At 43.9% G+C, this 14,794-nt stretch overlaps 1 protein-coding gene across 1 annotated transcript in view; it reads right to left on the bottom strand.

The window, feature by feature from the left end:
- PLEKHN1 (pleckstrin homology domain containing N1) overlaps positions 1 to 14,794 on the bottom strand; it is a 74,911-nt gene that overhangs the window by 45,343 nt on the left and 14,774 nt on the right. The window contains exons 3-4 of the mRNA XM_069241119.1: positions 6,749 to 6,895; positions 3,519 to 3,599 (exon numbers count right to left, since the gene is read on the bottom strand). Of these exons, the coding sequence (XP_069097220.1) occupies positions 3,519 to 3,599; positions 6,749 to 6,895 (228 nt within the window). The remainder of the gene's footprint in view (positions 1 to 3,518; positions 3,600 to 6,748; positions 6,896 to 14,794) is intronic.

The raw sequence follows: 14,794 nt of genomic DNA on the forward strand, positions 1-14,794 counted from the left end.
CTCGCTGGGCAGTAGTCCAGCGCTTTCCATGACATTGATCCTGTTACATAGGTAATTGCAGTTTTGTCGGTTACATAGATAATTGCACTTTTGCTGGTTACATGGATAATTGCACTTTTGCCAATATGTTTCACTGCGAGCGAATTTTTATTTCCCTTTGAGTGTCTGCTTTGCGCTGATGGCAGCCATCGGCTCGCTTATGTGATACTTTTACTTTTCAGTTTATATGGCAAGAAAAGTCCAGTTAGTTATGTGAAACTGTTTTACTTAAAATTTTCAATCTATGTGGCAAGAAAAATCCGTTTAGCAGTTTAGAATGCTAATAGCTCTAACTCGAGCCATTGCATTGCAAATGCTTGTTTTTAAATTGGTATTATTTCACCTGGCAGTGGCACTCGATTTACGATTGGTGTTTTGCCAATAAGGCACACGTTCTCTATACAGACTACGTCAATCCGGTTTGTTGTGACTTCTCGTCTTTTTTTTCTTTTTTTTTTTTACCGCAGGCTGGTTGACTTTGCTGCAACACATGAAAAATGTTCCTGAGTTCAGGAGGCTGGTAACTGATAACACAGATTGCAAAAATATAGACTCGGTAAGATAGGGTACACTATCAAAATCTTGAGCTTACATAAATGGCCTTCTACATAAATGTAGACCTGTATTTAGTTTCTAAATCCATCCAAACTTGCGTCGCACATTTTACGAGGGGGGTAATTTATGTTTAGGAAACTGTATTTGTGAAAAAGAGGTTTTTGTTGCCTGTATATTCACATGCTACCTTCAGACGACATTAAGGTGCTGCATTACTGCACGAATCCTTCAGAATGTTCTCTAAAATCTACTGACCTTTTAAACAATATGTTGGAATGAAATATTTCGCCGTATTTACAAAAAAAATCTTTTGCGAGGTAGCAGTTCACATTCTCCATGGTTTTCCTGAAATGACATTAATGAGCCAGGAAAAAATATCTCGGTCTTTTTTCATTGTTTTCAACTAAATACAAAGAGTCAATAACAAATTGTTCATCTCTTCTTCTGTGTCTTTATTTATATTAAGTGGAAACCAAGAAACCCTAATTTTAATGCCATCTTTGTTCATTTTTTGGGAAGGCAGGTGTTTGGCTTGTAAGCTGTAAGTTTTTCCTTATCACACCTTGCTCTAAGATGTGATGAGTCAGCGATAATTCTCTTTTTGTGTATTTCAAGGCCCTAGTCCACACTTTAAGTGTCATTTATTTTATTTAAGAGTGGATTGGATGTGGGAAATGAGTCTGGGTGAGATTGGTGTCTAGGTGTCGGTTTGCAGGAACCAGGCCAGTTACTGTCACAATAAAGATAATTCAATTTAAATGAGAAGAGGTCAGCAGGGGGCAAGAGCTGACATGGCCGTGACTGTATTAATCAAAGGAAATGGGTTTCAGCCAGGGGAAGCCCCCTGCAGTATATGGGACCGTAAGTGGTGAAAAAGGAAGGCGAGACTCCTGGCGCCTGAGACATCTGCATGGAAAGTGAAATCACATCCACCCAGCAAAACTCGCACATCAGCAGCATGTCAAGGCCTGAACCCGGAGAAAGCGGATCTTAGAGCCCCCTCGCTCCAGTGATGACTCCGCCAACAGCTGCAGCAAGAATCACATCTTCCGCTGCACTCTTGTCCCCCCCCAAAGTTGTTGACTCTTCTCACATACATCGAATAATAATCTCAGCGACCGTTTACACCAGGCTGAGTGGTCTCTTGCCACTTCTAAAGCAGTTACTAGTAACCATTTTCAAAAGCATTCGTCTTACCGACCCGTGAAGGATAAAAGACGGAGTTGGCCGGCACGCTAGTCAGCACTGTAGGTCGGAAGTAGGTCTCCGCAACAGGCGATAAACCCCCCAGGGGTATCTAACCAGCTAAGTAATGGTCTCGTTTTGGGTCCCTATGTTTCGTGTGTCGTGTTCGGACATGCCACAACGAAGCTCAGTTAAGTTTGATAATCACAAGACTGTGTAGGCTTGGCCTTTTACATGGGAGCTCGATCCATCGCAGTGTAGCTATTAAAACCTCCCATAAAACCAATATTTTTATATTAGCTATGGACCTGCGCTATTTATTTCTGTTCGCACCCTGCTATGTTACACATTCACAGTGTAACGTGCTACCAGTACAGGCAAGCGCTTCAGTGCCACGCATAGGGATAGTATGCGCTATGTACATGTTAATACAATAAAATACAATGTATATGTGTGCAGTCTATAGTGGGCCAACAATGAGTGACAATCTGGTTTGCAGCGTGTTTTTTGACTGAATGTTGCAAAGGAGCTTCTGCCCTAGCGCCTCCTCTGGTAGTTCTTGCTAAAATCTGGAATATTCTGAGGACTTAACATTTTCCCTTCTCTACGCTAAGGTGCTTGTTTCTCCTTTTTATTCCAGTTATTTTCTTTTTCGATTCTTTCCTCATACGTATGTTTTCAGTGCGAGTCTTTGCTGAGGTGATGTTTTTGCTGTAACTCTTTGCCGGTCTTGACGAGTGCGGGCAGTGTTTGTATATGTTCGCAGGGTCCCTTGGCCCGGAGGAGCGTGGCCGGACCGGAATGTTCGCTGTGAGCACTGGATGGACCGGTCTGGTGACTGCAGGCCGCCTCTCAGGGAGCGAATTCATTTCAAACCAAGGGGGCTCATGCGAAAGGTCTTCCTTCCCCAGATTTCCACTCTGCTCCCCAAGGGTTATTATCATTTTACCTTTTGCATGCTCCTTCCTTTATTCCTATAAGCATATAGATCAACGGCTGTGCTGTTTGCTGTCACCAAGCGCCAAGTGCAGCGCCGCAGTAGGCTGGCCTGTAGAGTGCTTTAAATGGGCAGGTACTGTCCGGTACTGAGTACCTGCACTTCTTTCATTTGGAAGTGAGCGTACCTGCACTTCTCAGCACTGCTGCAATACATTTATTGGGCGAGTAGCATTATTTCTCAAGAGCAAATAGGTACTCATCTCCATTTAAAGCACTGCCTGTAAGGTAGGCCGGTGTCCTGATTTGTCTCTGACCAGGACCTGGCCTAATTCCAACTCCTGGGACTCAGCCTTTCATCTCTTTAAGTCTGATGCATTGTGTACAATTGACTGGATTCCTAATAACACCCATTGTTTAATCAGTATACTGACAGAATATCGACTCCTAAAAAATGTGCAAGGATATTGTCAAATCTACATGCATGTACCTTATGTGGAGTTAAGACTGGTAAATGTAAAATTAATTTCCTCTGTATACATAGGTCACGGTACTTTTGTTGTGGATCTCTTCCTACAATATTTTTGTAGCACAATACTTTGTTGTCGATATTGCGACGTACAACCGTTGAAATACCAAGAGACAAATTTGTTTGTGGCCTGAGCTCCATGAATTTATTTATGTATGTGGTCAGTGTGAGTAGATATCACTCCGGAACTGTGGAATGAATCGCCCAGACAAAGCCTTCTTATCCATGCATAACTCCATATCTGCGCTGCGCCCCTAGAACTGCGATTGCTTACCTGGTAGGTGAGGCCTTTCGGGCTGCGAGACTGGAAATACAGGTGAGCTTGGAAGAGCTCCAGGTAGCAGTCATTCACGTCCTGCAATGGTTGCAAATTACAAAACATTTCAGCATGTGTCAGCAAACGCTGCCGCCCAAGCCGGTTAGGCCTGCTCCCAAAAACCCAAAAGGCAGCCCTGAACATGCCTTTCAGGAGGTCTTCTAGGTCACTGAGCCAACTTTTGTGGTTTTGTATTTTTTTAGGGTGGAGTAGGCAATTAAACTTTTTATGGAAACTTTAAGTAGATGTGGGTCCAATTAAAAATTGCAAATAAAAAAACCCTTTCAGATCACGTTGACTCAAGGGGGCAGACATACCAGGTTTTTGCGCCACAATAAACTTGCCAAGATAAGAATCGTTAACGTTCATTAGTGTGCTCATCTACATTTTGAGCGATATAGTAAATAAAACCAAGACTTTGGATATGGAAGTAGAAAACATACATTTCGAGTTAAGTGTTCCATCCTCCATTAATTTTTTATTTTTTATTTTTAAAAAGGGAAACTTGTATTACATTATGCTGACTACTTTGCATCACAGTCAAAACACCACCCACGGAAAACAACATCAATATATCAAATTGGGAGGCAGACTAACATTTTGGAAGCTTACCAGAATGTGGGAAATTTGCCTAGACATGCAAAAATTGTCCTGTTCATCTTAAAACAAAACTTAACGCAAACCACCAGAGTTTACTTTGTCATATGGGTTTTCATTGGGATCTGTTATAATACAGTGCTGGCCATGCAATTGATAAATAGAAAAAACGAGCATTAGCAAAGCCATTAGGTCTGGGATTATTGTGCTGATGCATGGAGCATTAACATGTTAGAAAATGACTCATGGAAGACAGCCTGTAAGAGAGGACAGAGGGGGCAATATTTGCAAAACAGTCCATCGCACAGTTTAATGCAAGCACTACAGTGGGGGAGGAAGGAAGCAGTCAAAAGTCCAACAGCATTAGCGGAGAGATGAATATTCTATTGGGCTGAACCAAGACATGATTGACAAAGTCTCAAGCCAATGGCTGATAGAGGTTGGTCGAAGAAAGCCAGCTGCTGAAAGGGGTGGATCCAAAGCCCACTCTATGCATATTGGTAGCAATAAATCTGTCTGACATACTTGAAAAACGAATACCTAAAAACTAATGAACAAAGCTCTGTTCCGTTTGTATCAGAATACTGATGCTTTTCTGATATAAAATAGATATATATTTTACCAATCTGAAGCTTTTAACCAACCCCTGCACCTGTTGGGAAGACCACAGGTTCCCCTTTGATAATTATGTACTTGCACTATAAAAATAAAATGATGTTGTTTGGGGAAGGTTGTGCTAAATTGAGCACATCCTTTATTGAGCAGAGGCGTTATCCAGGAAGAAGAATCAGATGTGGCACAAATTAGAAAAAATCTAAAACCCAAGTGAATATCCAATAAAGCTTATAACATGGGGCATTCTGTGGAGAATTGGAAGGTCACCATGTGATTAATGGACAGAAAGGCATATTGACAAGCAACTTGAGCTGCCAGTGGTCATTTCTTTTGATGCAGCGCAGGCTGCAAGCCCATATCTACAAGGCGATGTAAAACCACTTTGCGTGGCTTTTCCTGGCCTTGCAGATATGGAGTAAGCAAGCTGTGTGTTGCCTTACTCTGCGTCAAAGAAGATTCCATGTGTGTTACGATGGGTTTTCCCATCCAACACCCATGGATTTCCCAGATTTACATGGATTTGTAAACCTGGGAATAAGTCAAAAGTCTGGGAGACCCCAGGGGAGGCGTGACAAGGAGAAAGAACTTTATTTTTCCTTGTTTTTTCCTCTTTCTATGTATGCTGGATTCTGCAGCACACATAGAAGGAGGAAAACGCCTCAATTTTCTTGTGCAGGAGGGTGTCCCTTCCTGCACAAAAACAATCATTCCTACAACGCAGACTCCATTGTATCCTGGAGCAAGAGTGCCTGCGTTGGCTCATAGCAGCCAATTGTGCACCACAGAAGTAGAAGAGGACAGGAACGTGCCACATCCTATAGATGCAGCGCATTCCTGCCCTTTTCTTTTGATGCAGAGCAGCGCAAGAAGCCTTGCAGCACTGCCCTGCACCAAAATATTGTAAATATGCCCAAGAGTTTCTAAAATCTATACGGTCTTCCTATTCTATAGTATTCTATACTATTTTATAGTAGCACACACACAACATTCATAGCAGAAAAGTCTCGCCAAACGTACTCAGCCTAGAAGTAAAGGTGCGGGGGTGGACTGAAATGAGGCCCCAATATGAACAAATATATTTCAGCCATTAGGAAGCACTTATCGCTACCCTCCTGTTTTCCCTGCCCTTTTTTAGAAGTCACCCACGGAGTTCTTTCCAACGGTGCCCCTCACTAGGTTAGAGGTTTGCTGGGCACACCTCTAACCCAGCACTTTTCCAGGGACTCCACCTACTAGCCATATTTCCAGGGAGCACTCCACTCTGCCCGCCCACAGGGTTTCTTCTGACCCTTCCCTTTCCTAGTGAGCCCCCTCTCTAGCCAATTCTATTGGTGTCTGAACCCTTCTTAGTGGGCCCAACTTCCCTTTTTAAAGAAATTCTAATTTTTCATTTCTGAGGCTGATTTTTATTTTGCTCTTTTTCAAAATGCCCTCTGCCATTTGCTATCCCCGTATGTCCCCCACCCCGCTCTGGCCCAGTAGCCCTTCCCTGCCCTTTCACTTGGTGCATGCTTGCCCTGCCCTTTCCCATCTTGGCTTACTCTGCCATATCCTTAGGCGCCCCCACATGACCTATTTATTTCGTATCTGCATCACGGCCACTCTGGGGTGCCCACAACCTGCCATGTGCTAGGTGCACCCCACAGGTTCTTCCCAGGGCACCTTATTCTGCCATTGTTCATGGTACACATTTGCTGCCCTTTTCCAGATTGCTCAACCCTGTACTGACACATTTACCAAGTCCTTTCCTTTGGCATCTCCCCACCCTACCATATACAGCGGGCCCTCATCTTGCCTTTTGCCAAGGGATGTCCTACCCACCCCTTTCTTTTGGGGTTTTCCTGTTCTGTACTAAGATGTTACCACACTATGGTGTGTCTTTCCCAGAGTCCCACAGGCCTTTCCTACAGGGTCCCACTTCCCCCGCCAAGTCTCAGGAGCCTCCACCCTGCGCATGGTACCTCCACCCTGCTTACCTGGCAGTGCTGGAATTTAAACTTCACTTTGGAGTAGTACACCATCTGGCCCATGTTCCTCACCACAGTCTTTTTTTTTCCTTTCCTAAAGATGCTCAAGAACTTCTGGTCCATGTTCTCCTTCTGCCCATCATGTGACGCAATATCCTGCAATGAAACAAGAAGAGTTAGCAGTGATGGGTGGGTGAGGACAAATGTCACATAAGCATGCCAGCAAAAAACTGTGCGATATTAAAGAGTGTTAGGCACAGGAAATTAGTGTAAGGAAGATGGCTACCAAGATTGTGAGCTGCAGAACTGTGAATGCTGAGGATTACATCCAAGTGGAAAGGTGGGCAATTGCACCGCCACATAAAAAGGTTGGCAATGGCACCATAAATCCATGCGGAAAGTCGAGCAATGGCACTGTAAATCCACTGAGGAACGTGGGCAATGGCACCATATATTTATATGAACATTTGGGTAATGGCACTGTACACCACAGGAAAAGGTGGGTAAAGGCCCCATAAGTCCATATCACAAGGAGAGCAATAGCTCTAAACAACCAAATGAATAGGTGGGCAATGACTCCGTTAAACCATATGCAAAGTCAACTGCACCATATATTTAGGTGTAAGAATGGGCAACTACACCATACATCCATGTGTAAAGGTGGGCAATTACATTATATCCACGTGGGAAAGTGAGCAATGGTACAAGATGGGCAATGGTAGCATTGATTCACCTAGACATCCAGACAGTGCCAATGTACGCCACTTGAAAAGGTGGGCAATCTCACCATAAAAGTTAGGAAAAGGCGACATTCATTCATGAGGAAAGATGGACAATGTCACCCATGTCCACATAGACAATGACACTCCTGTTTATATGGATTTGAAGGTGGTGAGGCCCATGTGTCCATGTGTCATAAAACCGATTTTAATATACAGGGCACGAGGGCAGGAAACCCTGGTGTAGGTTGACGAGCCACAAGCAAGCCTCACTGAAAGAGTGGCACAGGTGACTGAAATATGTGGCAAGAAAAGGCAAATGTTGTAGCATATTATGCTTTTTGTTCCTACAACTCTACAATTTCACACCCTGTGATATATTGAAAATAGGTCCCACATATGTATACAGATGTAATCCCAGTGCCTACAAAATACCGACGTTTCTCAAGAAAGAAAAATGTGACCATGAGTATATCATATTTCAAATATTATTCAGCAACAATTAACCATGGTGTCTTGCACAGAAACAAAGAAATCCTTTTAAGCCGAAGCCTGCCACACAGCGCAGCTGTCTGGTTGCGAAAGAGTTATTTAGGATATGGAGATAGCTGACTTGGAAAGCAACTTTACTCATTACTTTCCACTGGCTTTTGTTTTGTCACTTATATTTCCTTGCTTTCTATTAAATGGTTTTATTTGCATTAGCCCATCCACCTATTCCTCGCACCTCCTGTGAAGAATGCCTATTATCTCTCTAAATCAATCAATCAATCAGCGGATTTGTATAGCACACTTATCGTCCGTGAGGGTATCCTGGCGCTAGTCTGCTGCTGTTCTCTTATTGGATAGCCAGGTCTTCAGGCCCTTCCTGAAGTCCTGGAGGGAAGAAGATGTTCTCAGGTGGGATGGGAGGCTTTTCCAGGCTTAGGCTGCGATGAAGGAGAAAGTGTGCATCTGATGGGCTCCTTTGATCCTTGCCACAAGGGTATTCTTTGAGGGAACTTTTTTCATTTTCGTAAAGGCACTACATAAGTGCGCATATGTATCCCACATTCTGTGTTTTCCTGCTTCTCTCAGCACATTTCTTTTCATAACATTTTTAAAAAGTCATTTTTCACAACTTTGTCCTTTGAGGCCCTCTTACATACACTTTTACTTTTATACATTTTCGAACTGAGCCACTCCACACTGCCCTTCAACTCCACATTGGGCTCTCTCTCTCTCTTTCGTTCACTTTCAGCCCTTACATTGACCTTCCAGCGCTCTTCGAGTGGAAAACCCCATTTGCGACCCACTTGTTTCTTCCCCTGCACAACCCTGTGTTGCATACTCACACCCTACCTATTGTTTCCCAGCACCCTCTTGTAGCTTCCACTCCTCCACAACTCCATGTTGCTTCCCACACTTGCATTTTTTTCCCACCATACGCCTGGATAACCTTTTTTTTTTAAGCGCTCCAACTCGGATCAGTAAACAAAAAAGAAGAACATGCTCAAATTATTTTGTAAGCATACTGATGCTTGTTGTGTGCACCTACAAAATGACACAATCGGCCATATAGTGTTTTTGTACTGTTTATTAGCAAGGCTGCACAAAGCCCTGGATGCTGGGCAGCTTGGCTAAAACAATTGGCAATGGCTTTGACAATGCTTGTTTTCTTTTGGCATAATGGTGCTTAAGCACTTCTAAAGGGAGGTTGCTCTCGTGTACCATTCAAGAAAGTGAGTAAACACAGGAAGCAGGTGGTGGATTAATCACAAATTTCTTACATGCTTCAAATATTCTTACACAGCCAAAAACAAATGTTCCAATTAAAGTGCATTGATGCTGAAACGTCCATTCTGTGTAGTGAAGGTTCTTTGATACATTTAATGAAAACTGCTGCTTATCCATGTGGTAAAGGTAGGTTGCCCAGGGTCTAACCCCTCAAATGAGGTAGTTGCTCCTGCTTGAAGTTATGCTCAAAACAGCGCTGAGATCAAACCTGGACATTGGGCACCATTATAATAATAGATTCATTTTACTGGCACCATTCTCGTTCTGCACCTCAGAAAAACAAAATTTATGGGGAAAACTACAAGGATTGAATTATAGGCCTTGCAAGGTACCTGTTTACAGCATGCTCATAAATTACTAGGAATGAACTTAAGAGCTACAGTTTATATGCAGTGCTCTGCAGCAGGTACACTGACCCATTTACCCTAAGATATGACTTTTCAAACCAGTTACCAGTACATTATACACAGATCCCTGTGTGTGTGTTCATTGTTTGTTCTTAACTCACTCCACTAGCTTTTAGAGTAAAATGAAATAGCACAAAACCCCAGATGCACCCACTGCTTGTATCAAAATGTGTGCCTTTTTGTTTTATGCATATGAGCTATTTCCTAAAATCTCAGAGCTGTGAGCATGGTTTCTTGTGTGTTTGCATAACTAATGTTGTTGAATGACATATTTTCTATAAGAACTAGTGTCTCACTAGATAGCACTTTAAAATTCAAAACAACAGACCATAAAAAGGAATGCAAAATATTGGGGCCTCTTTTAAGTTCTGTTAGAAATGGGGTCTGTAGTTAGCAGTGATGTGTACCCCGCCCAAGTAGGGACTCTCACTCTAGACAGGGCAAGGGAGTCACACACGTAAGATAACCCCTGCTCACGCCCTTGGTAGCTCAGCTCAAGCAGTCAGGCTTATCTCAGATGTAATGTGTAAAATATTTATAAAAAAACACACACATACACAGACAATAACACAGGGAGAACAGCACAAAGTACTACACACCAGTTTATAAAAATAGCCAATACTTATCTGAGTAAAACAAGACAAAATTGGCAAAAATCCAACTTACACAGGCAAAGACACACATTTTCAAACATTAAATCTTAGTGAAGCACTTAGAAACACAATAGCTCCAAATGGGGCTATCACGGCTTCTTGATGGAGTTGTTTCCAACAGTCTGACACCACTTGCAAGGGAGAGTGGAGAAGTGTGGCTCAATGGTTAGAGCTGCAGACCCTGATGCAGAGGTTTTGCCTGGGGCCAGGGTTCAATTCCCGCCTCGGCGGGTCTTGGGCTCAATTTCCTCAGACCTGATAACTCTCGCGTCGGTGCCAATCTAATCATGGGGTCCCACTCTGTAACTCTGGGCAATAGCTTGCTTAATCTCCACAACGGCCCCAACAGCGCTAGGGATGCCTGGCTTCACCTTGGGGGTGCCCAGGAGTGGGCACTTCACAGGGAAAGCCAGGAAGGGTTCCAAAAGGAAACAAAGCCTTGCATGGAGTTGGGGAGGTGAGGCATTGGTTGCATACTGCTCCACGGGAGATGAGGCATCAGTTCCTTACTGATGGGCAGTGGAGGTGAGGCGTCTTTTCCCTATGGTTGCAGGGGAGGTGATGCAGCATTGGTTGGGAGACTTCGGTTTCTTATGACAAGGCGGGTCGATGAATCCTGCAGGTCAAGACGCAAGAAGTCGACTTCGCTGTGTGTTGTGATCAGCCCACAAGGCCACAGATGTTGGGTGCCACAGACGTCGGTGACACAGCATAATGGACTTGCGCTGTGGCGAGACTTTGAAGGCACTGCAGCTGCGACAGTCGAAGTCATTGCACTCAGGAGGGACCATGGATCTGGTGCAGGCAGCGGCGTGGAGTCGGACAGGGGCGCTGGTTCCAAAGTTACTCTGGAGTTGATGTACTTGTTCCTTCCTTGACAGACCAGAACTAACCCCCAAGGGCCAGGAACTGGATCGGGCACCACTTGGCAACTCAGGACTCTCAGCAAGGGAACCCAGGTGCTGGAAGGTGAATTCTTTGATGTCCCTGAGACTTCTTAACAGGAGGCAAGCTCAGTCCACGCACCTGGAGAACCCTTGGAAGCAGAATGTAGAAAACCAAGTCCAGTCCTTTCACTCGCAGGACAGAAGCAGAAAGCAGCAGGCCAGCATAGCAAAGCAACAGGCAGATTGGCAATCCCTCCTACAGCATCCAGTTCTTCTTCCTGGCAAAATGTCCTCAGTCCAGAGGGACTCTAACTATGTGGTGTCAGAGGTCCAGTACTCATACTCATTTCTCTCTTTGAAGTAGGCAAACTTCAAAGTAGGCAAACTTCAAAGAGAAGTCTTTGTACTGCACAAGACCCTGCCTTTCCCTGCCCTGACACCTGAAACACTCCAGGGGTTTAGAGACTGATTTGTGTGAGGACAGGCACTGCCCTTTTCAGGTGCAGGTGTCAGCTCCTCCTACCACTCTAGCCCAAGAAGACCCATAAGGAAATGCAGGGCACACCCCAGCTCCCTTTGTGTGACTGTCTAGAGTGACTTCACAAACAGTCAACTGTCTTCCTGACTCAGACATGTATTCCACAGACAGGCAGAGGAACAGAATGGTTAAGCAAGGAAATGCCCACTTTCTAAAGGTGGCATTTTCAAACTTACACAGGGGCGGCTTCTCCATTAGGGTGGAGGAGCGTTGCACCCCCGCCAACAGCGGCAGCTGCAAAACCTTTACAAGGAAACTATAATAAACAGTGTTTGTTATTGTTTCCTTGTAAAGGGGCGGGCCACGGGGGTGAAGAGCAGTGGGGGGGATTGCTCAGCACTCCCCCTCAGAGCGCATGTGTGTTTGGCCGGCCACACATGCGCAGTATGCTCTCTCCAGCCCAGAAACACAGTTGCTCCTAGTCTGCCTAGGAAAGCCCTGGCTGGGTGCTCCCAGCCAATCCTGACGCTGCTCTGAGCAGCGTCGGGATTGGCCGCAGGGCAGGCTGGGAGCCCGTTCCTGCAGCGACTATGGAAAGGGGAGCGGCGTGGTGCGGCGTGGTGCGGGTCTTTCGGATCAGGTAAGTTTTTTATTTTTTTTGTATTTATTAAATGTACCTCCACTCCCCACCACCCCTCCAACGCTCACACCGCACTCGCCCCTTGTCACAGTGAGTCGTGACTGAACCTAGAATTCAAAAACCAACTTCACCAAAAGATGTATTTATAAATTGTGAGTTCCGAGACCCCAAACTCCATATCTATATGGGGAAATTACACTTAAAAGGTTTTTCAAGGCTATCCCCATTATTCTATGGTAGAGACAGGTCTTGCAATAGTGAAAAACGAATTTAGCAGTATTTCAATATCAGGACATGTAAAACACACCAGTACATGTCCTACTTTTTTAATATACTGCACCCTGCCCCCGAGGCTGCCTTGGGCCTACCTTAGGGGTGACTTACATGTAGTAAAGGGGAAGGTTTGGGCCTGGCAAGTGGGTGCAATTGCCAGGTCGATATGGCAGTTTAAAACTGCCCACACAGACACTGCAGTGGAAGCTCTAGGACATGTTTACAGGACTACTCAGTGCTGCAGTCCCATTAGTAGCATTTGATTTATTGGCCCTGGGCGCACCTGGTGCACTGTACTAGGGACTTACTAGTAAATCAAATATGCTAATCATGGATAAACCACTCACCAATTTAGACTTGGAGCAATCACACTTCAGCACTGGTCAACAGTAGTAAAGTGGCCTGAGTCCTAAAGCCAGCAAAAACGAAATGCAGCACCCAGTCAAAAATAGGAGGTTAGAAGCCAAAAAGACAGGAGAAACCTTGCAGTTAGAGCCATTTCCAACAAATTCTAAATGTTCTCGTGGAATACCTGCTGCTTTGAGAACACAGTAATGTGAACAAGAATCAACAGCAACCTTGAAACAAAACATTTTATTCACACAGAATGAATCATTTTTAAAATCTTGACTGGGATATTTTTATCGTGTAGAGTGTTCCTTTCCTGATGAAAACACAAACACTTCCCACAACGTTCTAACACCCTAATACATCAATCGACACGTGAAAGGGAACTAACTAACTTAACAAAGTGTCAGGCTCTCCACCGTATTAATAAAGCAAAATAAGCAGTATTTGTATTCCCTTTTATATAATTTTTTTTACAGCAGCAGATTTTGCAAAACGTTGAAAATTAAGTGGCGGTTGCAACATATCAATAATTATACAGAAAATGCTGATTCTCGATAACCGTATAATTCCTGGGCAATATGACTACAACACCTGATAACGCCTATGTTAAAATAAATTCAGAACCTGAAGATAGTTCATTTTGTTTACAGGATACTCAATCATTCAACATCACTTTATTGTTCCGTTCCAATTTATGAAATCTGGATAGCACAGAAAGAATGACATGTTGTTTCTCATGATTGTACTTCTGATGCACCTATTTTCAATATAGTGCAGGATGGAGAGGAACAGACAGGTCAAGGCTAGGGAGCAACATTTGAGTTTGCCTCACTAAGGCAGCATGGGAAACTATGAACGCTTCTCGTACTCTCATATATTATTACTAATTGAAATTATTTTAATTATCAAAGATATTTGTATAGCAGGATTCTAGCCAGAGTGGCAGAAGAGCCTTTTAAATCAAACCAAAACTACAAAAAACATTTTGAAAGAATTTAGTTATATCAATTAGGGGTGATAACTAGTTTTTAAGGTAAATCCTAAATAGGGGGTTGTGAAGTCTTAACGGAAAGAGAACAGGTTTGACTTGAGTTGGAGACACTTTATTAAGAACAGTGGTGGATGGTGATTGCACATGGTAGTGGGGCACAAAGCATCGGATAGTCCAGTCAGCGCTGCTTCCCAGGGTTAGCCACATACTATGACATGCGCACAAGTGCAGTGGGGATTGTGATAGTGCCTGACTTTCACTACGAGCAAGCGTCAGCAGAAAGCTGTCAACAAGATTTGTTTGTTTTTTTGTTTTGTAATTTACATAAATGCTTAAATAAAGAGACAACAAAAGGGGAGGGGTGTTGCCATGGACGTCAATTCACCGAAATGCCAGGGGTAGCGGAAGTGACATCATATGCCTTTTGACCTTTACTTTCACCCCCACACACAGGCTTACACATACACACACTCTCACTGGCAAGCACGCACACAAAATACACGTAAAAAGCAATATTTATTTACCTCAGCTGCCAGGTATGGTCATATACCAGCTACTTTTACTCCATTTTTATTACACTAATAGTGAATAATTTGATATTATTCACTATTAGTGTAATACAAAAATGACTGAAAACAAGGAAATTGGAGCCGCAACCAACAACGATAAAGACGAGCTGCCCCTGGGTTCTTGGCCCTGATTTTGCGACCTCTGAGGCCAAGGGTCGCAAATACAATGCCAGGAGCAGCAAGGGGGCAAGCCAATGGTCACAGCTGTGACCCCTAAATGACGTCCATGGGTGTTCCTCCAAAGTCCTTGAGCACCAGCGGCCTTTTGACAAGTCTTTCCCATATCATGAGCCGATGGCTCAGAGCCTTGT

Source organism: Pleurodeles waltl, chromosome 6 (assembly GCF_031143425.1).
Source record: "Pleurodeles waltl isolate 20211129_DDA chromosome 6, aPleWal1.hap1.20221129, whole genome shotgun sequence".
Classification (NCBI taxonomy): domain Eukaryota; kingdom Metazoa; phylum Chordata; class Amphibia; order Caudata; family Salamandridae; genus Pleurodeles; species Pleurodeles waltl.